The sequence below is a fragment of the Drepanopeziza brunnea genome, assembly GCF_022702325.1.
Source record: "Drepanopeziza brunnea f. sp. 'multigermtubi' strain 214-2 chromosome Unknown ctg19, whole genome shotgun sequence".
Taxonomy (NCBI): domain Eukaryota; kingdom Fungi; phylum Ascomycota; class Leotiomycetes; order Helotiales; family Drepanopezizaceae; genus Drepanopeziza; species Drepanopeziza brunnea.
In genome coordinates, this window is record NW_027094082.1 from 613,574 (window position 1) to 640,846 (window position 27,273).

Below are 27,273 nucleotides of genomic sequence, written 5' to 3' on the forward strand. Positions count from 1 at the left end.
CGCCTGTACCATGGGATACCGGTACAACTACTACCTACCTACTACTGTAACGGTCGACAGCCGGGCCGGCCAGCCCTCGGGTCGGACAAGAGTTCAAAGTTCAAAATTCTAAAAAAAAAAAAAAAAAAAAGATCCGCAGCCAGTGATGAGAGGGGAGGGATTACCGGTATTCTGTAGAAGTATGATAAGTAAGCACGCCAGAGCCTAGGTAACCAACTACCCAAGGATCCCATGGGAGAAATAGAACGTAGTATGTATGTCAGTCTGTGCACGCACGATACGACATGCAAATTTAGTACCGGTAGTACCAACAGTTGGACGGACAAAACAGTAATCCAGCCCGCAATCCAGCGCCCCAGAGATCGCGTTCTCGAAAGCAAAAAAAGGGTTTTTGCGAAGACGACGCCACATCGAGCTGCGCCGTCGTCGTCGCCTAGGCTGGATAGCAAGTTGTGCACAGGAGGCTGACAAAGAGGTAGGTACGGTAGTACTATTGCTATCTCTCTTGGACGTGCTACCCACCGCCGGGACACGAGCTTCATGGAATCAGCAACATCCGAATTGATCCGACAATTACGTACGGGGATGCCTTAGCTACACTATACACCACTTTTAGGTCATGAACTAAGGTACCTTAAGGTACCTAAGCATCCTTCTTCAAGAAATCCTCGTGATCAGGGAGCCATGATCGAAATATCCCCCGTCATCCTGCTACCTGCGACAGCCCAGCCTCAAACTGTACGGCCTTCTCAAGCACCCTCATCCCGCCCTCGTCATCCCAGGCAATTCTCCCCTCCATCGCAGCCCTCATCAGTTCCTCCCCCGCAACTTCCTTCTCCCCCGTAAACGGATCCCATTCGAAGCCCTCCTTCAACCACATCCATCGCAGATACGCCCTCAATTCCTTGTCTTCAGGTAGAACGCGCATCCACTCGGGCTGGAATCCCTCTTCCTGGGCACCCTCGCCATTCCAGCCTTCCGCAACACCTCGCAACTTATCTCGGCAGAAGATTCGCCATGAATCTAAGGCGTAAGGTCCAAACGTCATGTGTCCAATCTCCCATGCTGAGCGAATGTCGTCGTCGGGGATTATCTCGCCTTTAGTGACGTCCTTGCCGCAGCTAGGCGTAGGATAGCCGCGGACTGGGTAGCGTTTATGCTTCTGGGGAGGGTCATTGAGCCAAATTTGGGCGTACGTTTGGTAGGTTGAGGCCCGCTGATTTTGCAGACCCAGATGCCGGATGATGGATACAATATCGGCTTTGTCGGCTGTGGCGAGGGATTCAGGTGTCGGGTACTTCTCGATGAGTTCAAAAAAAGCGGGGATCGCATGTTTCCCGTGGGTCCGAATCAAGAACGTTACGGCGATAAGCAGACGAAATGGGTCGTCAGCAAGCTTCTCTTGAATCAAGCCGAAATGAGGGGCAGAGAGAGGTGGAAATGGTATGCATGAGACCGGGGGACGTTTTCTTCCGGACCCTTGGGATGAGGGCTTGTAGTCTTCGTTTTCTTCCAGGGCGTCTGGTTGAGAAGTAGAGGCTTGTGGAGTAACAACTCCACCGTCTACTTCCTGCGTGGCCTTCTTGTTTCGCAACTTCGAAGGTGTAATGGGAGGTGGAACAAAGTAGGGTGATTTGGCAGGGGCTTTGACTTTCGGTTTTGCAGGAATGACCACAGAAATAGAAGAAGTAAGAGGCTCTGTAGCCACCCCTATAGAACTGTCCTTCGCTGTCTTTTCTAGACAAGGCTTCTCCTTCACGAATCTCCCGTTCGCGTCTCGCTGTCTAGCTGGAGTGGTCTTGCCTGGTGCAGTACCAGTTGAATATGAGTCCCGGACTTCGTAATTAACAGGCTCAGGATGAATCTGATGGGTCTCCTTGAGCCTCCGCTTCATGTTTATTGTTGGTGATGAATCCTTGGATATGAATCTGCCATGAGCACCACGCTCCTGCTTGGTGCAGGATGGCTTGCTCACCGAGAGCATACTAGGCTCTCGCTTCATTGGCGTGAAAGCTCTCGAAAATGTAGCTTGAACTTTGGCTCTATTATTGGCGGAGATGCTAGAGCTCCTTCTGGTGATCTTAGGCTTGACAACGATCTTATCGAACTCGTCTCCGCTGTGGTCCCAATCCAAAGGGCCGTAGTTTGTTTGACTCCAAACTGAGACATTCTCTTCATCTTCATACTGAGGACCTGCGGTGGCGGAATAACGGTATTCGTGGTCATCAGTTGGCTCAGCGGGGACAGATTGACCTCTGACGGATGGCTGCTCACAGCTCTCAGAAAGTAGTGCGACACCATCATCCTCAGCCAAAGGTGCAACAGATGCGGATCTGGTCTTCTCCCAAATTTCAAACACAATATTATTCTCTGGCAGATCCATGCCGATACTACTCTGATGGCCCAGGAGCGATTCACCACCCGCAGAAGCCTGGCCTTCTACGAGTGGATAGAGTTTAACGCCTCCGAACCTTGAATATCCGGCATGGTAATGGAGCGCTTGCGTGACTCATCTCGCTTGCTCTTCTTCTCCTTCTTAAAGGTCTCGTCTGGAAGCTCAGTCACAGGAGCTAAAGGCAAGTCAGGCTTTTCAGCACTGTCCGTCTTGACGTCCGCCTTGCCGAGAGACTTTCTGCCTCGGTCCCGGGCTCTCTTCTTGGCAGGCTTCTCCGACAGAATGGGCACAGTGTCCGGTTCAGCTTCAGCAGCGGTGGCGATTGGCGCTGGGGGTTTTTCAGCCTCCAACCTCGAAGTTCTCCTCCTATTACGAGATTTCTTCGGCGGTTGCTCTTCGGGTTCGGCCGGTAGCTCAGCATGAGTTGGCTCGACCACAGACTTGGTGACATCAACAGTTGCCTCTGGAACACTTGATCCTTCCTCGATTGCTTTGGTAGCTGTCGCGACCTTCGAGAGCCTACTCCTGACACGCTTTTTCTTGGTGCGTGGAGGAGAAGCATTGCCGGGGGTAAGCTGTTTCGACTTGCCGGCGGGTGCCAAAGCTCTTGCTACTTTGGACAACTGGGCTTCAACTTCGGTGGCCGGAAGGCTGTTCTTATTTCTCTTCCTCTTGCGCCTCTTCTTACCGCCTGCTGCGACAGAATTTGGTACAACAGCTTCCTTAATCTTATCGATGTCATTCTCCAAGACCTCCTTGTCTTTCCCATCATTTTTGGCGCCCAGACTTGATCCTGTTTTCGTCTCCATTTGCGTTGTTGAATTGGGTAATGAGTAAACCTTGGGAGGGAAGTGAGAAGAAGTGATCGGGCCTTGCTTTGCCCTTAGCTTCTTTTGCCTCCGCTTCTCCATCTTGGCCACTTTTGCAGACGTCACGTCCTTCACAGCCCTGGAGCTCATAGCCTTCGCTTTCGATTCTGAAGTAGCCACCTCCCCTGAGACCTTGAAAACTTTCGTCTTCGGAGTCGGGGTACCATCTTGCCCATTGTTAGGCTCCGAGACAGCCAGTCCAGAACTTCGCTTCTTCCTGTTCCGCCTCTTCTGTCTCTTTGTGCTCGGCTGTGCAACTCCCGCATCCACAAGCTCACCAACCCGCTCAGCAACTTTCCCGCCTCTCTTCCGCTTGTTCCCACTACCCCTCTCGACTCCAGCTTCGTCGCCTCTCTCGATGCTGTTTACTAGGAGCCCAAACCCAAGCCCAAGCCCAACGCTCCCGCTATCCTCTCGCTCACCAATCCGCACCCCCTTGGCAGCCTTCCACTTCCCCATAGCACGCATGACCTCCACCTTCGCCAGATTAACCGTAAGTCCCGCTGCCTTCGCAAACTCGAAAACATCCTTCTCAAACTCGACTGCCTCTTCCTCCACAAGGATGGACTGTGTCCAGAAAGGGTGCTCCTCTGCGAAGTCTTGAACACTGGTCTTGATTTGCAGGAGATCGTGCTGAGTCCTAGGAGAGTTCTGCGGAAGGAGCGCTGCCAGGAACGGCGTCTTGAAGTCGATAAACCCGGGCTCCGCGTCTGCACCCATCGTGGCATCTTGGTCGTCCTCGTCTTCTCCTTCAGAGCTCACCGGTTGTGGTTGACTAGAAGGCGGCGCATCATGGTCGTCCTGTTCGAGTAGTCCAATGGTCAGCCCTCTCGAGTCCCCGCACACGGAGAAAATAGATAAAACAAACCACACGTTGTTGACTGTAAATCTGACTTTCGCTGCCTTGCGTCGAGCTGGGAATCTCGGTTCTCACCATGTTCAACCTCCGCCCGTCGGCAGACGAAACCACCCCTCCAATCTTCACACCTCCCTCGCCGTTGTAGCCACCGTCCTCACTCGAAGATGGCCCGTCACTATTCCTAGTGTCATTGCCAGAATTGCGACCGGCCCATACTGGCTCCAAGCTCGCCATGTCGACCAGATTTTGCTCCCGCTCTGAGATCGTTTTTCTCGGGGTCATGAGCTTCTCGCGCAGCGCATGAGGATAGGTCGGAGTCACTAATTGACATGAAATGGCCGCCTGCTCATGGTTAATCTGAGTTGGAGAAATCGAGTAGTGTGCGAGTAAGTGGTCGCGTGTAGAAATTGGTGGGAGATCTTCTAAACGTCTACGAACCTGAAGGTGAATTCGCGATGTTTTTCTTTTACATAGCCGAAAAGCATATTTCCAAACCTTCCTTCTAAGGCAGCAAGTCTGGAAGCATGTCACTCTCGCTGGAGCCGCCCTGAATCAGAAACTGGGAGGATGTTCATTTCTACATTGCAAGACCGTCTCGCTACCAGGCAATTCTAGGATTGGATCATGCATTGACTTTCTGGTGATGCACATCTATGTCCGTACAGCTTGGCGTCATAAGGCCAAAATAGCAGCCATTGCTCGAATGATCTTCCCGATAAAAGAATGAGGCCAGTCAGTTTGCTTTGGTTCGATATTGGCACAGTCTCATGTCTAAAATCTCTAATGCACTGTCCCAAACTGAAGCATGCCAACCCCGCTCTCCGCCACTTTATACAGGTATGAGCACTAATAGAACATTGCTTTGCTTCCATCTGCTCCGTGTAATACAAAAGAAAAGAAGCCGGAATGAATTTAGTGACCGTTACGTCCTCCCATCTTCGGTGGGTTGTAGGCAATTTTTCTCGTCTTAACTGCCACCCACTTGTATCTCTTGACCCAGACGCTCAATGCAAACAATGTCGCAGAGATAGCTAAGACCTTGAGACCCATCTTCTTTCTTTGATCCATCTCTGGCTCTGCAGCCCAGTTCAGGAACTCCACGACGTCCTTTGCCATTTGTGATGTTGAAGCTGGGGTCCCGTCCTCGTACTCAACGAGATCATTGTATAGAACTCGGCCCATGGCGATACCGGTACCGGGGAAGTATGGGTTGAAGTTCAATCCTGCTGGGACCTTGGTTCCGGCTGGGTTCTCCTCAGGGTATCCGGTCAACAAGCTGAAGATGTAATCGCATCCACCGTGGCGAGCCTTAACCATCAAACTCAAGTCGGGGGGGAGGGCACCGTTGTTTGCAGCACGAGCAGCTTCGTCATTCTTGTATGGGGATGGAAGGTAGTCGGAAAGCTTTCCAGGTCGCTTCTCAATTTCACCCTCATCATTAGGCTCGCTGTCGTACTCGTTCTCCTCGGCCATTGCCTTTGCCTCGTTGACTGTGTGTGTAACTCCGACTAGGGACCGGTATGGGACTCTGCTGAGAGAGTGGCACGAAGAGCAGACTTCTTGGTAGACTTGGAATCCACGGCGCAGACTGGGAAAGGTCAGTTGGAGCTCTCATCCAATGAATAGAGTTGCTTACGCTTGATGGTCAAATGTCTTGGTCCATTTGGCATGGACCCAAGGGTATTTTGTAGCATGAAGACTGTTTTGGCCGTCAGTGATCCGTTGTCGGTCCGGTACGGGAGAGGCTGTTGATGGTATCCCAGAGCAATTGGCCCGGCATCCGCTCTGTCCAAGTAAGACCAGAAATAGCTTACCCTTCTTCAACAGGTGTCATAGCATGCAATTCGGTGCCGTAGAGGTGATAGTACCAGGCAATCGAGCCAGCAGCTACGGCGGTGGCAGCAGATCCGGCAAGGTTCAATCCGAAGGGAGATTCAGCTGTCGAGCTTGAGGAAGCGGCACGCTGTAAGACGCATCGTTAGTTTGGAGTTTCGTTCCCATTGTGCGTCCGCTCCTCCTGGCTTCTTGACCTCTCTTCCTTTTCCGGCCTTCGTTTGCCCGTCGGAGTGTGGTGTCGTACCTTCGATGTGTGAATCGCGCCATTCCGAACAGCCCCGACTGCGCGCATCGAGCGCATAGTTGATCTGGACAACATTTTCAGCGCGATATGCCTCAGCTAGAGATCACCTCGCAAGGGATGTTGTTGTTCGACTAGGTGGTGAGTATGGAGGATGAAATTAACAGTGGCAAGAGTCGAGTCGTGAAATTCCGGGCTTCTTTCTTGCCCTAGCGCGAGGTTACAACAAGCTCGCCTTGATTGGCTGAAGATTAAATCGACGGATCATGGGTCACGTTTCTCGAACTCGATGGGCAACTACGAATGCAGATTTTTTTTTTCGGAATCTGCAATTCTCTTTTGCTGCATAAAAGAATAGACAGCTAGATCCAATAGCAGTTGGAGTTTTGAGGTTTGAGATAATTCATGGTCACGTGACCCAGACACAGGTAAACCCAAAGTAACCCATCGTCCTGTAGGAATCACTCCATAAATCACAGCCCTCCTCCGAGGGATGCCTCATCAAACAAAGGGATGCGCGTGTTCCCCTACTTTGCATATCACCTCTTTGCTTCGCATATATACCCTCTGATCATATATAGCTCCGGTCATCGCATGTACCAACGGATATTCTTCACATTAATCGTCGAGACTGAAAGGATGAAATGGAGGCCCACCTAAGCGAGCCGACGATGATACAAAACAGGAACCTCCTCAAGCACCGCCGACGTAATTTCTACCCTCACGGTTTTCCCCGTCTCGGTAGTGTCACACATAAATATATTCCTCACTTCTCGCTACAAGTATACCATCTTCTCAACTCCCACCCCCCGGTGATTCGAGCTGGATAAATAGCCTACACAGGCACGAAACCCACGCCAGGTTCCTGGAGATTGCGACTATAGCTACACCCATCAGTCTCACCAACGTCACCTGAATGCCCACTTCAAAAGTTGGGGCTGTAAACTTCTCAAGGTGCGCGAAGCAGAAGCATTAAGGGCAGCGAGCTGATACGGCGCCTGAGTTGATTTTTGAGTGCTATCTTGGCATTTGGTCTTCTTTCGAACGATTTCAGTCCCAGTTGTTAGAAAGCGCTGGTTGAAGTTAGCCTTGGGATATATCTCGAAGTGGATTGATTGTATGCTGAAGTGAATCATAACTTATTCCGCATATCATCTCAGGCTCCCTACTCTGGCGAAAAGAGCGCTGGGTGTGAAGTAAAGATGGGGGGAGGGGGGGGGGCGCATTACACTCCTTGCAGAGTTGGAGAAGTCGTCAAGGAGAAGGTGAAGAAAAATGTTTCTGGATCAGAGTCAGTGGGCTCGGTAGCAGGTGTAAGCACACGAGTGCACCATTCAATGCAGTCTCGTTGGAAAGTTCGATCCAGTAGGTAGGCCGGTGGTAGAGAGAGACCTCCCTATCTCGGAGTGGAAAGGGGTGTTCGCTACGTAAGGGAGGCGGACCTCCTGCGGATTTCGTCGTACGAGTCAATAGATATCAAGAGTGCTCCATAATCTCCAATTAACGAACGTGATGCCATTAAGTGTATGCTGTCCTCAATCACAGTTCCGATCATGTGTACATTCCTTCCAGCCCTGCCTCTATTAAACCACCTCCGGTGCCAGCCCACTAAAATCTTTTTTTATTTAGCATATATCCCAACCACTACGGGTATTTGGAGATCTTGAACCTGAACTCCAAGCAGGCAATTTGTGGTGGAATTTGGTAGTATTTGTGAAAAAGATTATGCGTGACCATTAGGACCCCTGGAGAGAGCTCGTCTCTTTGCAACGGCTTCAGCGAGGGTCTTGAGAACATCTTCAGTGTCGTCCCAGCCAATGCAGGCGTCCGTGATGCTGACTCCGTATTTGAGGCCGGATTTTCCCTCCGCAGGAACCTTCTGAGCGCCCTCATTGATGTTGCTTTCAATCATGACTCCCATAATAGCATCCTCGCCATTCGCAATCTGCTCGGCCAACACTGCAGCAACCTTTGGCTGATTCTTGTGGTTCTTTAACGAGTTACCATGGCTGCAATCCACCATCAATCTCTCCCTAACACCAGCCTTCTGCAGAGCAGCCTTCGCCTCTTTAATACTTGCAGCGTCATAGTTCGTGCCCTTGGTACCACCTCGCAAAATTACAAAACAGTCCTCGTTACCCACAGTGCCTACGATAGCAACCACGCCAGGCTTCGTAACGGACAAGAAGTGATGTGGATGTCTTACGGCACCGATAGCATCAATAGCCACGCTCAGTGTTCCATCCGTGCCGTTCTTGAAGCCCACCGGGAAACTTAATCCACTCGCCAACTCCCGATGCAATTGTGACTCCGTAGTTCTCGCACCAACAGCACCAACACTCAGAAGATCAGCCAAGAACTGCGGCGAAATCGTGTCCAGCATCTCGCTCGCCAGCGGCATCCCCTTCTCCGTCAAATCCACAAACAGCTGTCTGCTAGTTCTCAGGCCCTTGTTGATCTTGAAGCTGTTGTCGATATCAGGGTCGTTAATCAGGCCTTTCCAGCCGACGGTCGTGCGAGGCTTCTCGAGGTAGGATCGCATAACGATCAGGAGATCATCTTTGTACTTCTCTTTGAGGGCTACAAGTTTGTCGCAGTATTCGAGCGCGGCAGGAGGGTCGTGGATCGAGCAGGGGCCGATGATAACGAGGAGGCGTTGATTGGCATCTCTGCCTGTGACTACTGCGACGGACTCGTTGCGGCCTTGGACTGTAGTCTCTTTCGACTTGGGCGTTTGGGGGATTTCATGTTGAAGGAGATCGGGGGGAGTCAGAGGGTTGTAACCCCGAACTATGTGTTTTTCGATTAGTCTCGAATCCGCAGTATGTATTCAATTTAGAGTTCCCTACTGCGCCAATCCTCGGTATCGTCTTTGTTGCCCACGTTGGGGTTTGTGATGTGGTAACTCTGTGAAGTCAGCGAGGTCAACTACATGCTGGAGACAGTTTGTTTCTCTTTCTCCTGAACTTTACCTACTGCCATGTTTGTAATCTGGTTGAACGGCTGTATTGATACTCAATCGAGTGCTCAATAGCAAATTTGAAGTGATAGAAACTTCAAACTATGTCCTTTGTTGTTGCAATGGCGGGGAAGAACAATCAAGCTTTTTTTGTGGATTTTCCGATGTGAAGCCGGTCCACTTTAACACGTGCAGCTGATAGCAAGGTCTTGAGAGCTTCCCTCCCTCTGCTCTTTTATCTCATCACTACTCATCTCGGGTCTGCTTCTTCCATTTCACCCTTCTCTTGGGGAAATTTATTGAAACTCTTGATACTACGCGCCCAGTCCTACTCAGACCACCTCTTGGTTGAAGAGCAAGTCCGATTCTTCCATAATCTTTTTCCCTAATTATTCATATATGCTTCTCTTGCGAACTCATCACGAATAAAGCATATCCTTTCGCAGTTTCACTGTACCCTGCTCAGAAGTAATAGCAATATAACCCACCCCGTCCCTCTCCTCTCTTATGTCCCCAAGTTTAATTCTCACATCTTTCAGCAGTCTGCTCCTCTGTATCCCGGACATGGCTGTTCCACCACCCGGTATTCTCACATGAGGATTGTCTCTCGTCATGGTTGACATGAAGCCCAGTATCTCCGGAGCTACAACCATCCTATTTAGCACAACTCCGCAAGCCACCGCCATTAGTAATATCGAGCAGGAGATAAAGTAGAGCGAGAGCCACATCTTGTTAACGTAGTATCGGCTGACCCAAGTGGTCACCACAGCGGAAGTTCGAATCGTGGATGCATTCCCTTCTGTCAGATTCTCCGTTAGCTCGTATGGTGCCAGAGTGGCAAGGTAGAAAGTGTTCAGGATTTGGCCCAGGCGCCGCTCCATGTCGTCTTTCGAGACAAGAGACAGGTCGACCTTGGATAGCTTCGATGATGGCGAGGAGGTGATTCCAGATATGTAAAGCTCAGCCGCTGTCGACTGCGCCACCTGTCCCATGAGACTCTCGCCGGTTGCGAGTGGGAGAAGCCAGGAAAACATACGGAAGCCATGTTCAAAGCCAAAAACAGTGAAATTTCCTGGGGCATGGGGCGATTTACTCGGACGCATTGCTGTTACTCGACAATCCATGGTCCGGCAGAGCACCTTCACATCGACATACGTTTGCGACAGATCACAGTATGATGTTGCCATTATGGTCGAGTTCGTTATACCGCCAGAGCTCTCCCCCCAGATAAACCGATTGGAAGAGCAACGTGTGGGGGATCGAGGAACTGTTAGTTGCGTTGATGAAAGCAGAGACGGAACGAGATGACTCGGCTGATTTGCTTGGCGAAATGAAACCGTTGATAGCCACAGTAAAAGACGTTGGCTCGCCAAGCCTTCTCCAGGTGGTGCCATCACTCTCCTTGTAAGCGGGGATGTAGAGACTCTTTGTGATGTTGAAGCAATTGAGCTCCAAATAAGTTGTTGTCATAGTCCAGGTTGTATTCGCACCTTGGGTATTGTTCTTGGACATGGGAATACCTATAAAGGATGAGTACACGATGTCTCTCGACTCGGAAACCTGTGTCCAGCCTGAGGCATCGGCTATGATGGGCTCGGGTAGCCGACTGTAGTATGGGATCTTGACGTTGCCCCATATATCCGTACTGGAGTTCTTGAAAGCGTCTGGTGTCATCAGACTGGACGAATACACAGAAGTTATAGGGCCCGCGATAACTTCTACTATTTCTTCCGGAACTTCAGAGTAGAATTTCGACTGCTGCGCCGTGTCAAGATATTGCAGTGCTGCGTTAAATACCACTGGCCGATATCTGGGCTCGATCAGTCCTAGGGATACTCTGCTTCCAATTGGAGAGAAAATCCACAGCGTGAAAAGGCCAAGACTGGCCAAGTTGAAGGGTCGAAGCAACGAAAGCGTCGTCAACAGCCCGCCCAATGTCGTACTTCCAATGATCTGCTCAAGGACACCAAGACTGATCCCCTGCTCTAGTCTCCATGCCGCAAAAAGCTTCACAGCTCTTCCCACGACGAGCGCAAAGACGTACGGGAATGCCGTGCCGACCTATCTACTCTGTCAGCGCCCAGATCCGCTAGATTTGCAGGATGTCAACTACCGAGTTGATAATCTGTTTGAAGACCCTCCATTCCGACTCCACGACTATTTCATCCTCATAGTACACGACTGCGATGGCTAATGCGAGTAAGGATAACGAGAATAGGATGAGTAATGTCTCGATCGCAAGCTCGAAACAAATTTCCGACGTCGTCTTCCGCAGGCTCTGGGGACGAGTGGGCCATCCTGGGACGAGAGGATTCGAATATAGACCACTATCCGGTGCTGGCCTGGTATCAGACCGCGGCGAAGGTCGCGGAATAGATGTTTGTGAGATAAGCGAGATGTCGTCGTTTTGTGTCTGTGTCCACTGCAGAGAGGAATACGAGGACATCGCGACGTCCTTGGCCTTGTCGATTGCAAATGGAAGCTTGTAAGGCTGTCACGAAATAGCACTTTGGAACGGCCATGCGTGCGTGTACTTTAAGTTGAAAAGCTGAAGAATCAGTGGTGTGGCTATACACGGCTCCGCTACCCACGCCCGACGACATCTGGGGTAGATGAGTGGGGAGTAGATGCTGCAGCAGCTGCACCCCCGTCTCAGAGTAATCATGTTGGCAACACGTCGGAATTCCGTTGGATGATGGAGTGAAGGGCTGCAGCCTGGAAGAGGCTGGCGCTGACCTGCAGCTTCAAATAGCAAGCTATCTTTACTCTCGGGTAACACGTTTCTCCCCTCGCGCTTTGGCACGTGAATATCATGGAAGCTCACATATTTGCCTTGACTGCAGGAGAACTGCAGCTATGATATGAGCGACAATAGCCCTATGCAGGGGATGGGGACGTCCTCTGTATTTTCCTTCCTCGCTTCTGGAAGGTGATCTAAATGTATACGCTGATCCTTCTAGAGAGCACTGTGCAACGTGAGGTTATATAGCCTCCTCTACTGGTGTGGCCTCAGGCCACGCACGACAAGCTCACGTTTAAGAAGTGTTTGTTATTCATGACCGAAGTTATGGTGCTGGGAATCACCTACAAATCAGGAGGCAGGGCATTGATCAAGTAGGTAGGAGGAGCGGGCTCAGAACACCAAAAAATGGCCAAGCCCAGGCAACGCCCAAGAGATAAGAAAGACAATTTCTGGCCTCTCGGCCCTCGGCTCTCGACTTCCGACTAGTAAATAAACAATCGACCAAGCAATTAAGCGAATCGAGCTGCCAAACATGTCCGTACATGCCGGACAGCAATCCGTGCGGCTACCTGGCTTCCAAGCTAGGTACGACGTAGTACGTATGTACGTAGTACAACGTCACAGGCGTAAGTGTTACACCCTGAGGGTAGGGTAACTAGGAAGTTTAAAGTGGAGATTTAGACTTTTGAGGCATCTTCAGGCTGTAACACTTAGGCCTGTACCGTGGTATACCCACAGAGTATGCCCTCAGTCGATGCAACTCAAGCTGGGGCATCTGGCGTACAGGACCCTTCACTCATTTGGAACCTACCTGGGACCAGTTTGCCAGAGCTGGACTCTCTGCCCATGAATCGATCGTTTTGGTGTAAGTGCTTACTCACACAATATAAGTGTTGATCAGCTCGCCATCACGTTCAACCGCTCTCTATCACGTGATATATGGTCCTAATTTTGGAAGCTGCCAAGTGCTGCCCAGAAACTCAAGCTTTAGCTTTTTTCACGGTACGGGATACGGGGTACGGGGCGTAAAGCTTTTTTTTTTCCTCTGACGCGTGTTGTGGATATGTGACTGATACGGAGCGTTACGAAGTATACAGAGCTTTACTACTTTTCACTTTCCACCTCTCACCCAATCAATCAGCTATCGCCATTCCACCACGTGTGGCTGCAGGTCCTCCGTCTCGGGGATGATAGACAACGCCTCTCTGTCCGGCCAATCACATCACGGTCGCACTCGATGGAAGAGGGCGGCGAAGAGGCCCCCCCTTCCATTCCGAGATGCTACTCCACCAACATCTGCCACTTCCACTTCAACCCAAGTCGTGAATCACGTGTTACCTTCAACTTACCTACTTCAACTTACTTTACTCCTATCCTAACCTTTAGACTTCCTAACCCCCAAACCTGCCACCTCATCCTGATCCGCATCCTCATCCATATATAACAAGTGCATCCCCCACCCCCAAGAAGACAAAAAACCTCGCCCATACATCATATCCTGGCTTCACCCACCATACCATACCATACCATACCATACCATCATCCATCATTCATGGCCACCATCGCGACCCGAGCTGACGGCACCACGGCCGGGGGCAATGCCGCCTTTCACAACTTCCACAACGACTTTGCTCATATTCAGGATCCCAACGAGCGACGTCGACTGGCTCTGGCCGAGATTGATAAGGCGCCCTTTGGCTGGTAGTACGTACGACCAACGGTTCTGTTCTGTTCTGTTCTGTCTCTAGCCTACCCTACTTGAATCCCTATTCCACGTCTCAATGCTGACTCTGCTGCATCTCCCCAGCCATGTGCGTGCCTGTACCGTGGCCGGTGTTGGTTTCTTCACCGATCAGTACGACATCTTCACGGCCTCGTTCCTCACCGTCATGTTGGGCATCGTGTATGAGCACACCAACAAGGGGAAGCTGCACACCTCGCAAGACACCGCCATCAAGGTCGCCACCTCGGCAGGAACCGTCATTGGACAGTTCGGCTTCGGCGCCCTCGCAGACATCCTCGGACGGAAAAAGATGTATGGATTCGAGCTGATCCTGATCATCATTGCTACCCTCGCTCAGGCTCTCCTCGGTGCCGGACCCGGCGTCTCTATCGTTGGTACCATGATCTTCTGGAGAGTGATCATGGGAATCGGTAAGCACAACATCCGAGATGAGAGATCCTAGATCTATCTGTACATACATAGCCTGGAGTCGCCACTCGCTAATACTCGGTAAAAGGAATTGGCGGCGACTATCCATTGTCCTCTATCATTACCTCAGAATTCGCTACCACGAAGTGGAGAGGAGCGATGATGGCTGCTGTCTTCTCTATGCAAGGCTTTGGCCAATTGGGTGGTGCGTTGGTCATGCTCGTCATCACCGTCGGCTTCAAAGGTTCTCTCGAGTCTGCTACCAGCTACGGTCAGTGCGATGGCGTTTGCGGTCTCGCAGTCGACAAGATGTGGCGGATCCTGATTGGTGAGAGCCCCCCGACTCTCCGAATATCTCGTGCTTGCTTTAATGACAGTACGTACCAGGTATGGGAGCGGTCCCAGCGTGCATCGCTCTCTATTTCCGTCTCACGATCCCCGAGACGCCCAGATACACCTTCGATGTTGCTCGCGATGTCGAGAAGGCCAAAGCGGATGTCCAGGCCTACGTGACCGGCAAGAAGGAGGGCGTTGTCGACGATGATGCCATTACCCAGGCCAAGCAAGACTCTGCGGCCTTGGAACAGCCCAAGGCCAGCGTCCGGGACTTTCTCAGTTTCTACGGCAAGTGGAAGAATGGAAAGATTCTTCTTGGCACGGCGGGCTCATGGTTCCTGCTGGTAAATCGCCTCCTCCGGTAACCTCCATGGAAGAGTGCTGATCATAGCAAAGGATGTCGCTTTCTACGGCCTCGGTCTCAACAGTGCCACCGTACTCGCTTCCATCGGCTACGGAACTGGTCCCAACGTATACAAGATTCTCTACAACCTGGCAGCCGGTAACTGTATCCTCATTGCCGCAGGGGCCATTCCTGGTTACTGGACGACTGTCGCGACTGTGGATACGATCGGTCGCAAGCCGATCCAACTGGGTGGCTTCATCATCCTAACAATACTCTTCGTCGTCTGGGGTTTCAACTTTAAGAACCTCACGGGGCATGACATGCTTGGCTTGTACATCCTCGTTCAATTTTTCTTCAACTTTGGTATTAAAATTTTTATCCCTCCCTTTCACCCCCTCCCCCCCCCCCCCCCCCCCGGCTCCTCTCACCAAGACACAAAGCTAAACCACGGCGCAGGCCCCAACGCCACTACGTTCATCGTCCCAGGGGAATGCTTCCCAACGCGCTACCGCTCCACCTCGCATGGTTTCTCGGCCGGCATGGGTAAAATCGGTTCCATCATCGCGCAAGCGGCCATCGCGCCACTCCGCACCCGCGGCGCCACCGCCCAGAACGCGTCCCCGTGGCAGAACCACGTCATGCAGATCTACTCACTCTTCATGTTCCTCGGCATCTTCACCTCGCTGCTCATCCCCGAGACGAAGCGCAAGACCCTCGAGGAGCTGGCGGGCGAGTATGACTTTCAAGGCGAGCCGGCTGCTGGTGCTGGTGCTGGTGATGATGTCCTGGCCAAGGAGAAGATGGGCGGTAGTGATCAGGAAGGGAAGAGCGTTTGAGAGGCTCGATCGGTAGCGTAGGGTAGGATATTGGACTGCCTTCTTGGTTGGTTGGCCGATTGATTTAATAACTTGATACATTAAATATGCAACATATATATTTCTGACAAAAGACTTTCATGACTTCATGGTGATAGATTTACTCCCTTCGGATATACCCGTAAAAGAGCCCATTTCCGTTTGCCCGTTTCCCTCTCTTCCGGCTCCCTCTCTCCCTGCTCCCTCTCTCCCTGCTGCCTTCCTTCCTGGCCCGCCCATCCATCCCGCCTCCCCGAAAGCGCCGTTTTCTGATTCGATTCCAATCTCCCGAAACTGGCCGAGTGGGGGGGGGGGGGTTTGGAGGGAGGGAGAGGTCACGATATCTTCCGTGCAACGCAGCTCCATCCCGCCATGCGCGGACCCCGACAAGAAAGCCTTCTCTTTCCTCCTCTCGGCCAGCCAGCTAGCCAGTCCTTCAGTCCATCACCTAGCCAGCCAGTCCGTCAGTCAGCCAGTCAGTCAGTCAGTCAGCCAGTCAGTCCGTAAGTCAGTCAGCCAGCCAGCCGCCCCAGGCAGCCAAGGAGAAAAAGTGCTCCTGCTGCATCCCCGCTGCTCCCCCGCTGCGCCTCGTTGGATTGGGTGGATTGGGTGGTTTCGTTGGTCGTGCGATGGGAGAGGATGGGAGAGGATGGGAGATGACGGGAGAGAGGAGAGAGGAGAAAGGAGAGGAATTCCGCCGTTGTGCTGCTTGCTTGGTTGGATGAATGCAGAAGCGGAAGCGGATCCCCTTTTTTTCGCCGAGCCGTTGCCTCCCCTTCCTCCCTCCCCCCATTCAGTCTGAGAGCAGGAATCTCAATTCATTTCATCCATCCATCCTTTCTTTCTTTCTCTGAAGGAGCGGGGTCCATGACTGAAGGCGGTACTGTTGCTTGCTTGCTTGCAAGCTTTACTCGCGGGACGAGATGGAAGTCCGTGAGGGCGAGGCTGTCTCTCGGCTGTCTCGTTCTCGTCTCGTTCTCGTCTAGTTGTAGAAGACGTCGGGCGCCTGCTCCGACTCGGCGGCGTACTTCTCCTGGATGGTGCGCGAGCGCCTCTGGTGGGCGCGGAAGACCTGGACGGCGTAGAGGGTGGAGAGGAGCATGGTGGTGCTGGTTTTTTTTGGTGTGTGAGTGAGTGAGTCTGGGTGAGTTTGGATGGGTTTGGGGGGGGGGGCTGGGATATTTACATAGATATAGATATGGATATAGGGAAAATTTGAAAATTTGAAAATTTGAAAATTTGAAAAAAGTTGAAAAAAAAAAGAAAAGAATGATGATGATGATGATGATGATGATGATGATGATGATGATGATAATAAAAAAGGACGAAGACAAAAGAAGCGGGCGCAGACTCACAAGATGACGCTCGACAGGCCGGTCGCGATGTAGACGTAGATGTAGTTGTAGCCCTTGTCGGCCCAGCGGGTGGTGTTCATGTAGATGTTGTAGACGAAGGGGATGGACCACAGGGCCAGGACGGCGCCGTTGCAGGCGACGTAGATGGCGGGGCTCAGGTCGGAGTGGGTGTACATGGAGAGGTTGACGACGTTGGTGAGGAAGGCGGTGATGGCTGCGAGCATGTTGATGACCGTCCAGCTGGAAGGGGGGAAGGTGGGCGTTGTTAGTTGTTGGGCCGCGGGGAGCGTTGAGGAGAGGAGAGGAGAGGAGAGAGAGGCAAGGAGGGAAAGGGGAGGAGAGGAAAAGGTAAAGGAAAAAGGAAAAGGGATTTCAGCGTACGCTTGGATGGACGTGTCTTCGTCGGCGGCCTGCATCGGGTCGTCCAGGCCGTTCTGCTCGATCCCGAGCAGGGCCCCGAGGACGACGATGTCGATGGCGAGGAGGGGGATCAGGAGGCTCCAGAAGGTGACGATGAAGCGCCGCTTCCAGGTCTGGTGCTGGATAAGCGAGCGCGTGTTGACTTTTTGCATCGTTTATTATTAGAAGGGGAGAGCGAAGGAGGAAAAAGGAAACAAGAGAAGAAAAAAAAAAAAAAATAGAAAAAACGGAAGAAAAAAAAGTAGCAGCCCGGTGTGGTTCCCTCTCCTCTGCTTCGTCTCGCGTCTCGCGTCTCTTCGATTTCCTCTTCGCAGCTCTTCAGGAGGTGACCGACGGGCAGGTTCGACAGCGGAAAAAGCGATGAGCCAGCGGGAAGCGTCGCGCGGGCGAGCTTTTTCTACAAGTACTGTACCGGTAGGTAAGGTACCGGTACCTGAGCCATGCCCCAAGCCAATAGCTCTAAACCTTATCTCGCCTTTCTTTTATTTGCGAGCGTGTGGAAGTATTTACGGGTGCCGCACGATGGGGTTACGTAGTGCTCCCGCGGGGCGGCAGGCAGGCAAGCATAAGCATCTGGGCAAAACGTGGAGAGGAGGAACAACAACAACAACGACAATAAAACAAGACACTGAAATTCGACGCCAAGGCCAGACGCCAACGCACCACAGCCCCCGTCACGGGTCCCCCCGCTCTGGAATCTTAAGGGCCCGATCGGGAAGTTCGGATGCAGGCGTGCTCCGATCCGATCGTAGCGGCGGCGGGCCAAAGGTGGTAGTTGTACTGTAGTAGTAGGTACTAGGTACCGGTAGTACCGGTACTAGTAAATGGTTATTTCCCCATCCCAGGCCCATCCCAGGCTCATCCCTTCCCATCCCAACCCAAGCAGCCGGTAAGTATCGAAGACCCCGTACTAGTAGTAGTAGTAGTAGTAGTAGTAGTAGTAAATGCACTGCATTCTTAGCCGCCCGTGATTGATTACCGAGCCAACGGCCCCCCTGCGAGCAACCGCGTTTATTATAAGTACGTAGTAAGTAAGTAAGGAGGGGGCTGGAAGCGCTTACTCCTCTTCTTTACTTAGCATCTACGTACCGGTAGTACGTACAGTCCTTTTTCTACCGTACTACTACTACTGTACGTACCGTACCTACCGGTACTCATAGCGTCGGCCCACCCGTCCCTTCGACTCCCGAGCATGCCATGCCGGCCGGGGGACGTCTTGGCCACCAGAGCCAAGGGATGCGCTTGCAAGACAGCAATCTGTAGGCGCTACGTAGTACTACGGTACGTATACAGAAGTTCTACGGCTGGTACGGTAGGGACAGTACGGACATGGTTCACAGCCACTCTCGTCGCTCACCGTCGCCTGCCACCTGAAACCCTTTCATGAGAAGAAGAAGATGATAATGATGACCGACTCGCCCTTACCGTATTCAAGCCCATGTTTTTTTTTTCTCTCGAAATTAATTTACACTCAACACAAATGACGTGATGAATCGCTCGTTAAAGCCAATCAGCCAGCCGGTCGGTCGGTCCACTCAATCAACTCAATCAATCAATTCAATCAACTCAACCAACTAACCAATCAATCGATACGCGAAAAGTAAAATTACAGCCTCTGAATACGAACGACTTCTCCCCCTGACGGAGTCTTTCTTCGGGATCGCTTTTTTTTTTTTTTTTTTTTTTTTTTTTTTTTTTTGCATATTTCATATTTCACACTTCACACTTCATCTTTCTCACTTCACACTTCTCGCGGCTCCCGTCTGCGCTGGTAGAAGGGAAGGGAGACGGACGGGGTGGCTAGCCAGCCAGCCGGTAACCGCGGGTCCGCGGGGGGTGAGTGATACCTACCGGATACCGGTTAGGTGGGTGGGTGGGTAAACGCCTACCTACCTACCGTACGTAGGGGATCGCCGTCGCCGTCGCTGCCGAATACGGTCGGTCGGGAGGTATTCGAGAGGTGTTCGTGCCAGACGTGGATACCGGTGTACCTGCGTGGTTTGGTTGGATTTGCACGTGGGTCATCGCGCGTCGGTCGACTTTGAACTTGAGATACGGTTATGAGGATATATATATATATATATATATATATATATATATATATCTACATGTGTGTGTGTGTGTGTGTGTATATTTGGTGATGATTACGGTAGGTACCGAGTGAACTTGCTACGGTACTTCTCTCTTCTACTGAGACATCTTCACGCAGCCAACCATTTATTTATATTACTCGTGCAGCAGCCACACACACACACCTCTTTCGCGCTCTTGCTCTTGGTCCGCGTCGAAGACTACTGCTTACTCACTTACTCACTTCCTCACTTATCGCTCGCTCGAACAGCGCGGTACCTAGGTACCTACCGACCCATCCCATCCTATCCTATCCTATCCACCGTCACAGGCATACATAGGTACCGGCACCGGTAATCACCACACCCCTGAAAGGAAAGCAACCAAGGGGGCTCCTTCGTTCGTTCGTTCGTTCGTTCGTTCGTCTACTTATTACTCAACGCGGGAATTGTAAACTTTGGAGACAAGACACCCTCAGGGTACCTATACCTACCGGTACAGTACAGAACAGTACAGTACAGTACAGTAGCTAGCTATTCGGAGGTGGGGGGGAGTGGGTGGGGGTGGTACCTATAGGTATGGGTTTACCGGTAGGTGTACCTACCTTAGGTATATACGGGAAGGTAGATAAGGTAAGGTACCTAGGTCGGTCCTCCGCCGCTGGCGAGCTACAGTAGCAGCCCACCCCACCGACAGAGACTCATCTATCTGATCTCCTTGCTCCTTTCCGAGCGCGATCAATCGCTGTGTCGGTGAGAGAGAGCAGGGGGTTAGATCAGGTGTTCATTGCGGTCGGGCAGTGGATGGATGGATGGATGGCTAGACCTAGGTATCGCGCTTCGTTCGTTGGGAGAGCTAGCCAGCCAGCGAGCCGTATCCGATCGCCCTCTCGATAGACCAGGTAGATCCCCCACCTCCCCCCCCCCCCCCCAAAAAAAAATCCTCTTGAGAATTTCGGTGAGGCGCGTACATACCGGTACATACAGACTACGGTACAGTAAGTACCTAACCATGTCACATCACGTCGATCCTCTACGGATTTCTCGGCCGCCACTACCCTACTGTACGTCGCAGCTCGCCTCGCCTGGGTGGGTCGGGGGCCTGTGGATACCTACCTACCACCCACCTACCTACCTACCTACCTATTCGACTCTAGGACTCCAAGTGGGCGTGTTGGTGGCTGGGTGGCTGGGTGGGTAACGTGAGCCGCGATCCTTCACACGCGTCATGTCGGCATCTGAAGGGCTAAAAAATCTTGGAGCGTCGGATGGCTGCAAAGATTCTTCTCTCTTCATTTTTGGCTCGTTGGCTTCGCGGCTGGGCGCACTTGGAAATATATATATATGATATGTTTTTTAAAAAAAAAAAAAAACGATAGCGAATCCCCAAGGACGGATACAAACCCCAAGTAGTAGAAGGCATGTAAAGCGTAGAAGAAGATGGTGATGGCAGTGATCGGTCCACCGACTCCATACCCTCCCCCTCGCCAATTTTTCCGCTCCATCTCACCAGCCCTCCCTCGGCTTTTCTCGTTAGTACAGCTCAAGGCGGAGATGGAGAAGCCATGCATCGGCTTCTAGACAATTTCCCAAGGAGGTGCTGCACGCTGCTGGATCTCTGTCCGCACGGAGGTATCGCAAAAAAAAAGAGGGCGTATAGGTACTGATTACGGGAGGAGTAGAATACGGTAGGAAGGAGCCGAGAGCCCAGAGGCGAGCTTGTTCATGGGCATCAGAGGCGTTTTTCGGGATGGGAGGTTCGATACCGCAGGCTGCGTACGTGAATCGGTTAGGGAAGTGGGTTGTGTCGTGGTGGAGTTGGAATCGTCACTTGCTGCGCGGGAGCGGCGGCTGGTTATCGAGATCGTAAACGAACCGGCTGGCTTCCCGGCTTGTGGTAAGGAATGGGGTTGTGTTGTCAAAGCGGATAGTGGAAAGATGAATGCTGTACGCAGAGTGTGGATCCCAGAATCCTACGAGCCAGTTAGTTGAGATGACGAGGCTACTTGGGACGTGGGCCGGAGACGGAGAGGCTCGGGGAGTATATCTAAGCAATAAAATCAGACTCGGAAAAGGCATTGCGCTTTTCAAAGATCAACTCATTTGGTACAGATGATATGTCTCAGATGCTGCAAAGCTGCAAATGGTCATCCCAACTAAAACGGCAAATAACGATGAGTTGGGTCTATAGGCTCAATGCTGGGAAACAGAAAAGGAGCTAGAGGAATATCCGGGCGAAACCGTTGCCTGGACGGGTGGGGATAGTGCGAGAGATCCTAGATGATATAATCCAAAAGGAGTGGCTCGTCAATTGTATATTAGAACTCATCTTATTAGAGCTCCTGCGGCGATTTTACCTACTCGTGCGGCCAGCTTCAGAAGTTGTGAAGAAACCGGGCTTGCAGTCACTCTGCATTCTCGTCGGCCAGGGCGGCGGAGAAGCACAGCAAAAAGAAAAATTGACTAGAACATCTAGCCAAATGAGCCTGCAGGAAAGGAAAAAATAAAAAAACAAAGAGGCAGGCAGAAGCCAAGAGCGAGCAGGGAAGGGATAGTATGATGGATGCCCTCACTCCCCTCTTCTTCTATGAATATCTCATCTATTCCAGCGAGAAAAGTAGCGTGGTGAATTTGGGAGGGTAAAAGTTCAAATGGGGCGTGTATACACGTTCCGAATCGTGTAGTCTTTCTGCGGGCCCTTGACCGTGTACTCGGCGCTCCAGTTCTCGAGCGTCGCACCACTGAAGCTAAACGCGTAGCTCACATCGTACATGTCCTCGATGCCTGGTAATCATTAGCCATAACCCCATTCCACTCTCCAGGATCAGATGACTACCATCCCCACAGTCGCGCTTTCGTCAAGACGCCACAACAGTCGCAGTTTGGAAAGGAGGGGGCTTACACAGATGACTCGAGGCCGCCCTCCATGGTCTTCCCGGCCCGGCCTCCTCCTCAGGGATGATAAACTTGACTCGATGAAAGAAGTAATCCGCGGACATGTAGTCCTGCTTCGCGAACCACAGATCAATGCAATCCCGCTCCTCAAAATACCGATACACGTAACTGCGTTTCGCGGTCATTGTAGCACCGAAGTCCGTCTTGAATTCGCCCTCTTCAAAGTAGAGGTATTCCATGTCTGCTTTTGCTTCCTCCTCCTTTTCCCCTTCTTGACCGGGGGTGGTCGAGCTGGAAGCGGGGGAGGGCTTGTCGGTAGGATTTCGAGGGAGGAGTGAGGCGGTGCCGACGAGCTTTCCGGAAGGGAAGGTGGGGATTCGGGATGTGATGGTTCGGTTGAGTGTCCAGATTCCTTGGAGGCCGCGGAAGACTGCTCTGGGAACGAATTTTGCTTGCTTGGAAGAGGCAGCAAAGATTGCGTTGTATTCTGCCATGGATTTGTTAACTTCGATCTGTTGGATAGGCGATTTTGTGGCGTAAGTGTAGCGGTAGGGTGTGATGATTCCGCTTCGGCCAGAGAAATCGGGAGTCTCTTGAAGCTTGATGTCTGTTTCGTGCTCAGTAAATCCAAACACACTGATAGCAAGGTCAGTATGGCATGGATAGCTTACCCAAAATCCCAGCAAAGGACTCCATCAGATAGGCATAATCCCCCATCGGGAATTGCGCTCTCCTAGGATCTCCCCTCAGCTGCATCATCGTCTCCATCGTCGTGTCTTCTTGTAATGCCTGCTTGGCTTTCTCATCTCCACTCCACAGCTTGGCCAGTAATCGTGCTTGCATCTCCATGACTCCCCAGTACGGGCTCCTGTAAAACCCTACGAATCCTAAAGTTGGTATCTTTCTGCTAAGCGTCGTATGTAAATTGAGGGCGAGAGGAAAGCTTTCGTCTGTTGAATTGAAGTCCAAAGTTCTGAGTACATCTTGAGGGAGAAATTCCAAGGAAGGAGCGGCGTCAAAGCCTGTTGCGCAGACGATGGCTGCAACGCCCGAAATTGAAACAAGGTGCCCGGATCTATCTTCCAAAGTAACACTGTCGCCTGAAGCTTCTCTAAAGCGACCTGTTCTCACTTCGATTTTCTTGTGGCGGATAAACTCGAGATACTGATCACTGAATGACAGCCTCGGAGGCTCGGACCGATTTCCTCCCACAACTGCCAGATCAGGCCCAAAATCGCTTTGATCGCTGCCGATATAGCTTTCCATAAAAGCGTGGGTGATGACTGCAGCTTCGGCCGTGATGTGTCCGGACGAATTCGCCACTGGGCCTTCTGGCCGCCAACCGATGTTATACGTGACCAAGTCGACTGGCAGGAACTCAGGCGCTCGGTTCTTTTCCTGCTTCTTCCTCAGTGCCCGCTCCTCACATATCAGGAATTGGTGACAGACCTTTTTCCCATCCACTTCGACAAATGGATTCCTAGGGAAGTGAAGCGGCATGACCCAGACCGGCTTCTGCACCAAATGCTCCACGACATAACTCCCCGCATCCTCGATCCCTTCACCCCCAGGCGTATTAGCCGCGCTTGAGATCTGCATCGCAACCGCAGTCGCCGTTTCAACACCACTCATCTGGCCCCCAACAACCACGATCCTCCTCCCACACCCCTTGGCCTTCCCCATCTCATCGCTCAAAAGGGTCTTGATATCCCTGACCTTCGAGCTATGCGCCACAGGAACACCAGAGCCGCTGAGGCCAGAAGGCATTCTCTCCTTCCCGAAGAAGCCACTCGCGACAACCAGATAATCGAACAGCATCTCCTCGGCCGGCATCCCATCCCCAACCAGGATCTTCCATCTCCCATCTCCTAGCATCTCACTGCTCACAACGCGGCGACCCAGTCTGACGTCCCACCCTCCCCCGTAAACAGCCACGTACCGCTGCAGATACTGTCCCACCATCCACGCCTTGGGGAACATTGGCGCGCTACTCTCCCACGCCAGATCACTGAAGGAGACCGTATGGCGGGACTGGTTCGTACGCATGTCTGGGTTCACCAGGCCGTCGTCTACGGTAGACACAGGCCAGAGCCCTCCAATGCGGGGAGAGGACTCGAAGAGAGTCACGTGGAACGCGCCTGGTGGTGCATCGTGCGTGAGCGTTTTGGCGGCGACGAGCCCGGAAGGACCACCACCTGTGTAGATGTTAGATGATGTTGCTGGGATTGGGATTGAGAGAGGAGGATACGTACCGATTATGCAGACGCGTTTAGCCATGGCGCTGAGATGCCGTCTCGAGTTTGACTTCAATATTTTGGAAGCCAGAATCATGAAAGTAGGTCAAGGGTATTGGGAGGGACTCGAAAGGCTTCGGCAGGTCTTTTAATATGAGATTGATGAGAGATCGACAGCTTACAACCGAGTGGTGAGACTGGGGTGCTTGTCAGCTGTAGTCGAGATGGGAACCGAGATTCTGATCATGACTGCAGAATCTGGGGTTGCGGGGTGTACAGAGTATGGCGAGGATTTGATCCTGGCACACCTGACTCCAGGCGATTCCCAATCCAAACCGTCTCGCTTAATAAGATCTATTGTCATGCCGATAAACATGCATCACATAAGCTTAGCTTTTTGACGGATTTACTTTATTTACTCCGATTGTTCGACCACAGTCCTCTCGAAAGCTTCACTCAGCCTGTTGGGTTTCACCAACTTCAAGGTCGGAATTTCATCCACGCAAGCTCGACGATCGCGATCAAAACCTTTTCTGAAATTCTCACGCAGCGTATACAAACGATATCTAACCGACTAAAGAAAGCGCTTATTCACAAAGTGTATCTAAAGTCAGGTCTCATGTCACCCAGTTTCTCAGCTTCTCGCTCGCTCATGCCCTCGACCCAATGATCTCGGCGGCCCGCACCTCTGAGCTTGTTCTCTCGCGCCAACAGGAACCTCAGGAGCGCACTACCACCCAACAAGCAAACGATCATGTAGGCCATGACAGTTGCATGCCCCGAGACGAATGGGGACTTCTGGTAGATGTTCGATGAAACGATGCCGTTCAGATTTCCCCACCCGATGACGAAGCCGAGGACGACGCCGCGCTTGTAGACGCCTTCTGTATTGTTTGCGACCCAGGAGATGGTGTTGGCGATGCAAGGGTAGATCCCCATTGCGCCGAGGAAAGTGCCTGCATATTTGATGTTTGGCTGATCAGATCCGAGCAGCATGGCGAAACCAGCGATACCAATCAATGCGACGGCCTAGAGGGACGCAGGGAAGTCAGTGAATGCCTGCTCATAAAGGCTTTGAGGAAAAGAATATGAGTAGAGAGGACATGCTCATCACCTACCATATTGCAAAGGCCACGCTGACGTGTGCGATCAGCGATGAACCCGATAAGGACAGTGAGGCATGCAGCAACGGCATACGGAGGAACGCTAAGAAGCTGAGCAGTGTTGTTGCTGTAACCCATCTGCTTGATGATAGTCGGCAGGAACAGTGAGAATGCATAGAGTGGCATGTCGCAACCCATGTAAATTACCATGCCAAGCCACATCTTGTAGTCCTTGAGAGCCATGTAGACGTACTTCATCTTAAACTCTTCATGCTCGGCTGAGCTTTGCTTATCGACTTTCAGACGGCGGATGACGCGGGCACGATCTTGCTCAGACAGGAAAGTCGCTCCATCGGGGAAGTCGTGGACGCACCAGAAGGAGGCAAATCCAAAGAGAACGGTGACGATTCCTTCGAGAATGAAGATCCACGCCCAGCCGGGAAGGTCGCCCAGACCATTCATCTTGACGATGGCAGCCGCGAGCAGACCTCCGAAGGAACCTGAGACGGCAGCGGCGGAGAAGAAGATGGCGGCGCGGATACCGAATTCGGATCGTTTATACCAGCAGGAGAGGTAGTAGTTGATACCAGGGAAGAGGCCGGCTTCTGCGAGACCAAGGAACCAGCGCGCAGCCATGAGTCCAGACCAGTTCTCGACAAAACCCATGAACGTCATGCAGAGTCCCCAGATGACCATAATGATTGGGATGAAGACCGATGGTCGGAGGCGCTTGAGGAGGATGTTGGTCAATGGCCTATAAAAGTCAGTCAGCTGGATTGCGATATGCTAACATTCAGAGGAGCCTTACTCAAAGACAGAGTAGGAGACGAAGAAGATGGACAGAGTGGCATTGTATCTTCCAGTGGTCATAGGATGGCCTGGCGGACCTAGACTCGTTTGCAGTCCATCGATCTTGGCATTGCCGATGTTTGTTCGATCGAGGAAGGCGAGGAGGTAGAGGATGCATAACTGTACAAGAAATGGTTAGCATGAGTAGATAAATGATCTGGGTCACAGTTTTGGATAGTTTTCATTCCCAGTCTCATTGATAAATCATCGACCTGGCTCTATGAGCGCTTCTCCAGAAAGAAAAGAAAAATGAAGAAGAAAAATGAAAACCACATACCCAAGGAATCAGCGTGAGATCCAGCTTCCAAAGCAACTTGCGATCCTGCGAGGACACACCCAAATATCAATCAGCCCAGGCACTTTCAAAGACGCCAAGGATATGTATACATATGTGTATACGGAGTATATCCCGCGCTACCCCATACCCGTGTCTTGGAAAAAGCTTACCACCGCGGCCTTCTCCTCGGCGGTCAGGTGCGCATCTGGATCAGGAGGGAGGTCATTCATGGTACTGCGCTGGTTGTCGACATGAATATCCTCGCTGCCGCCATGGGAGAGCTTCTCGTCGCTTCTCGACGTGTTGGTTTGGAGAGCGCTCATGGTTGCGACTCTATACCACGTTGCGATATGTTATTGTATGTAATGTATGCAGTATCGATTTTCTCAGTCCAGTACTATGAAATGGTGCAAAAAAGGAATCGGGGAGGTAATCGGAGTGGCGGCATAAGGGGAACAAGGAGGAAGAGGGAAAGATGATT

At 51.8% G+C, this 27,273-nt stretch overlaps 10 protein-coding genes across 11 annotated transcripts; 1 reads left to right on the forward strand and 9 right to left on the reverse strand.

The window, feature by feature from the left end:
- Positions 1 to 703: 703 nt before the first annotated feature.
- On the reverse strand, positions 704 to 2,383 carry L3040_008947 (uncharacterized protein; the record flags this gene model as incomplete). The annotated part of the gene is made up of 1 exon (XM_066155772.1): positions 704 to 2,383. The coding sequence occupies one exon, from the start codon at positions 2,381 to 2,383 to the stop codon at positions 704 to 706; it is 1,680 nt and encodes a 559-aa protein (XP_066010063.1).
- Positions 2,384 to 2,439: 56 nt separating this feature from the next.
- On the reverse strand, positions 2,440 to 4,357 carry L3040_008948 (uncharacterized protein; the record flags this gene model as incomplete). Its single annotated transcript, XM_007292708.2, has 2 exons — positions 2,440 to 4,065; positions 4,133 to 4,357. The coding sequence occupies 2 exons, from the start codon at positions 4,355 to 4,357 to the stop codon at positions 2,440 to 2,442; spliced, it is 1,851 nt and encodes a 616-aa protein (XP_007292770.2).
- A 678-nt stretch (positions 4,358 to 5,035) lies between these two features.
- On the reverse strand, positions 5,036 to 6,278 carry L3040_008949 (uncharacterized protein; the record flags this gene model as incomplete). The annotated part of the gene is made up of 4 exons (XM_007292709.2): positions 5,036 to 5,711; positions 5,760 to 5,822; positions 5,938 to 6,086; positions 6,204 to 6,278. The coding sequence occupies 4 exons, from the start codon at positions 6,276 to 6,278 to the stop codon at positions 5,036 to 5,038; spliced, it is 963 nt and encodes a 320-aa protein (XP_007292771.2).
- Positions 6,279 to 7,923: 1,645 nt separating this feature from the next.
- L3040_008950 (uncharacterized protein) lies at positions 7,924 to 9,182 on the reverse strand (the record flags this gene model as incomplete). The annotated part of the gene is made up of 3 exons (XM_066155775.1): positions 7,924 to 8,990; positions 9,050 to 9,107; positions 9,177 to 9,182. 3 exons carry the CDS (start codon positions 9,180 to 9,182, stop codon positions 7,924 to 7,926), a joined length of 1,131 nt encoding a protein of 376 aa, XP_066010064.1.
- A 396-nt stretch (positions 9,183 to 9,578) lies between these two features.
- On the reverse strand, positions 9,579 to 10,262 carry L3040_008951 (uncharacterized protein; the record flags this gene model as incomplete). The annotated part of the gene is made up of 1 exon (XM_066155776.1): positions 9,579 to 10,262. The coding sequence occupies one exon, from the start codon at positions 10,260 to 10,262 to the stop codon at positions 9,579 to 9,581; it is 684 nt and encodes a 227-aa protein (XP_066010065.1).
- Positions 10,263 to 10,326: 64 nt separating this feature from the next.
- Positions 10,327 to 11,605, reverse strand: L3040_008952 (uncharacterized protein; the record flags this gene model as incomplete). Of its 2 annotated transcripts, XM_066155777.1 has the most annotated exons (2): positions 10,327 to 11,220; positions 11,273 to 11,605. In XM_066155777.1, the coding sequence occupies 2 exons, from the start codon at positions 11,603 to 11,605 to the stop codon at positions 10,327 to 10,329; spliced, it is 1,227 nt and encodes a 408-aa protein (XP_066010066.1). The 2 variants fall into 2 exon arrangements, with proteins under 2 accessions (XP_066010066.1, XP_066010067.1); XM_066155778.1 differs by lacking the exon at positions 11,273 to 11,605 and having other exon boundaries at positions 10,327 to 10,833.
- Positions 11,606 to 13,454: 1,849 nt separating this feature from the next.
- On the forward strand, positions 13,455 to 15,572 carry L3040_008953 (uncharacterized protein; the record flags this gene model as incomplete). The annotated part of the gene is made up of 6 exons (XM_007292711.2): positions 13,455 to 13,606; positions 13,710 to 14,056; positions 14,143 to 14,382; positions 14,442 to 14,734; positions 14,787 to 15,099; positions 15,193 to 15,572. 6 exons carry the CDS (start codon positions 13,455 to 13,457, stop codon positions 15,570 to 15,572), a joined length of 1,725 nt encoding a protein of 574 aa, XP_007292773.2.
- A 1,000-nt stretch (positions 15,573 to 16,572) lies between these two features.
- On the reverse strand, positions 16,573 to 17,517 carry L3040_008954 (uncharacterized protein; the record flags this gene model as incomplete). The annotated part of the gene is made up of 3 exons (XM_007292712.2): positions 16,573 to 16,699; positions 16,946 to 17,185; positions 17,327 to 17,517. 3 exons carry the CDS (start codon positions 17,515 to 17,517, stop codon positions 16,573 to 16,575), a joined length of 558 nt encoding a protein of 185 aa, XP_007292774.2.
- A 4,564-nt stretch (positions 17,518 to 22,081) lies between these two features.
- On the reverse strand, positions 22,082 to 24,606 carry L3040_008955 (uncharacterized protein; the record flags this gene model as incomplete). The annotated part of the gene is made up of 5 exons (XM_066155779.1): positions 22,082 to 22,218; positions 22,337 to 22,936; positions 23,001 to 23,727; positions 23,779 to 24,524; positions 24,582 to 24,606. The coding sequence occupies 5 exons, from the start codon at positions 24,604 to 24,606 to the stop codon at positions 22,082 to 22,084; spliced, it is 2,235 nt and encodes a 744-aa protein (XP_066010068.1).
- A 548-nt stretch (positions 24,607 to 25,154) lies between these two features.
- On the reverse strand, positions 25,155 to 27,115 carry L3040_008956 (uncharacterized protein; the record flags this gene model as incomplete). Its single annotated transcript, XM_007292714.2, has 5 exons — positions 25,155 to 25,592; positions 25,682 to 26,420; positions 26,475 to 26,635; positions 26,793 to 26,837; positions 26,963 to 27,115. The coding sequence occupies 5 exons, from the start codon at positions 27,113 to 27,115 to the stop codon at positions 25,155 to 25,157; spliced, it is 1,536 nt and encodes a 511-aa protein (XP_007292776.2).
- Between the last annotated feature and the right edge of the window lie 158 nt (positions 27,116 to 27,273).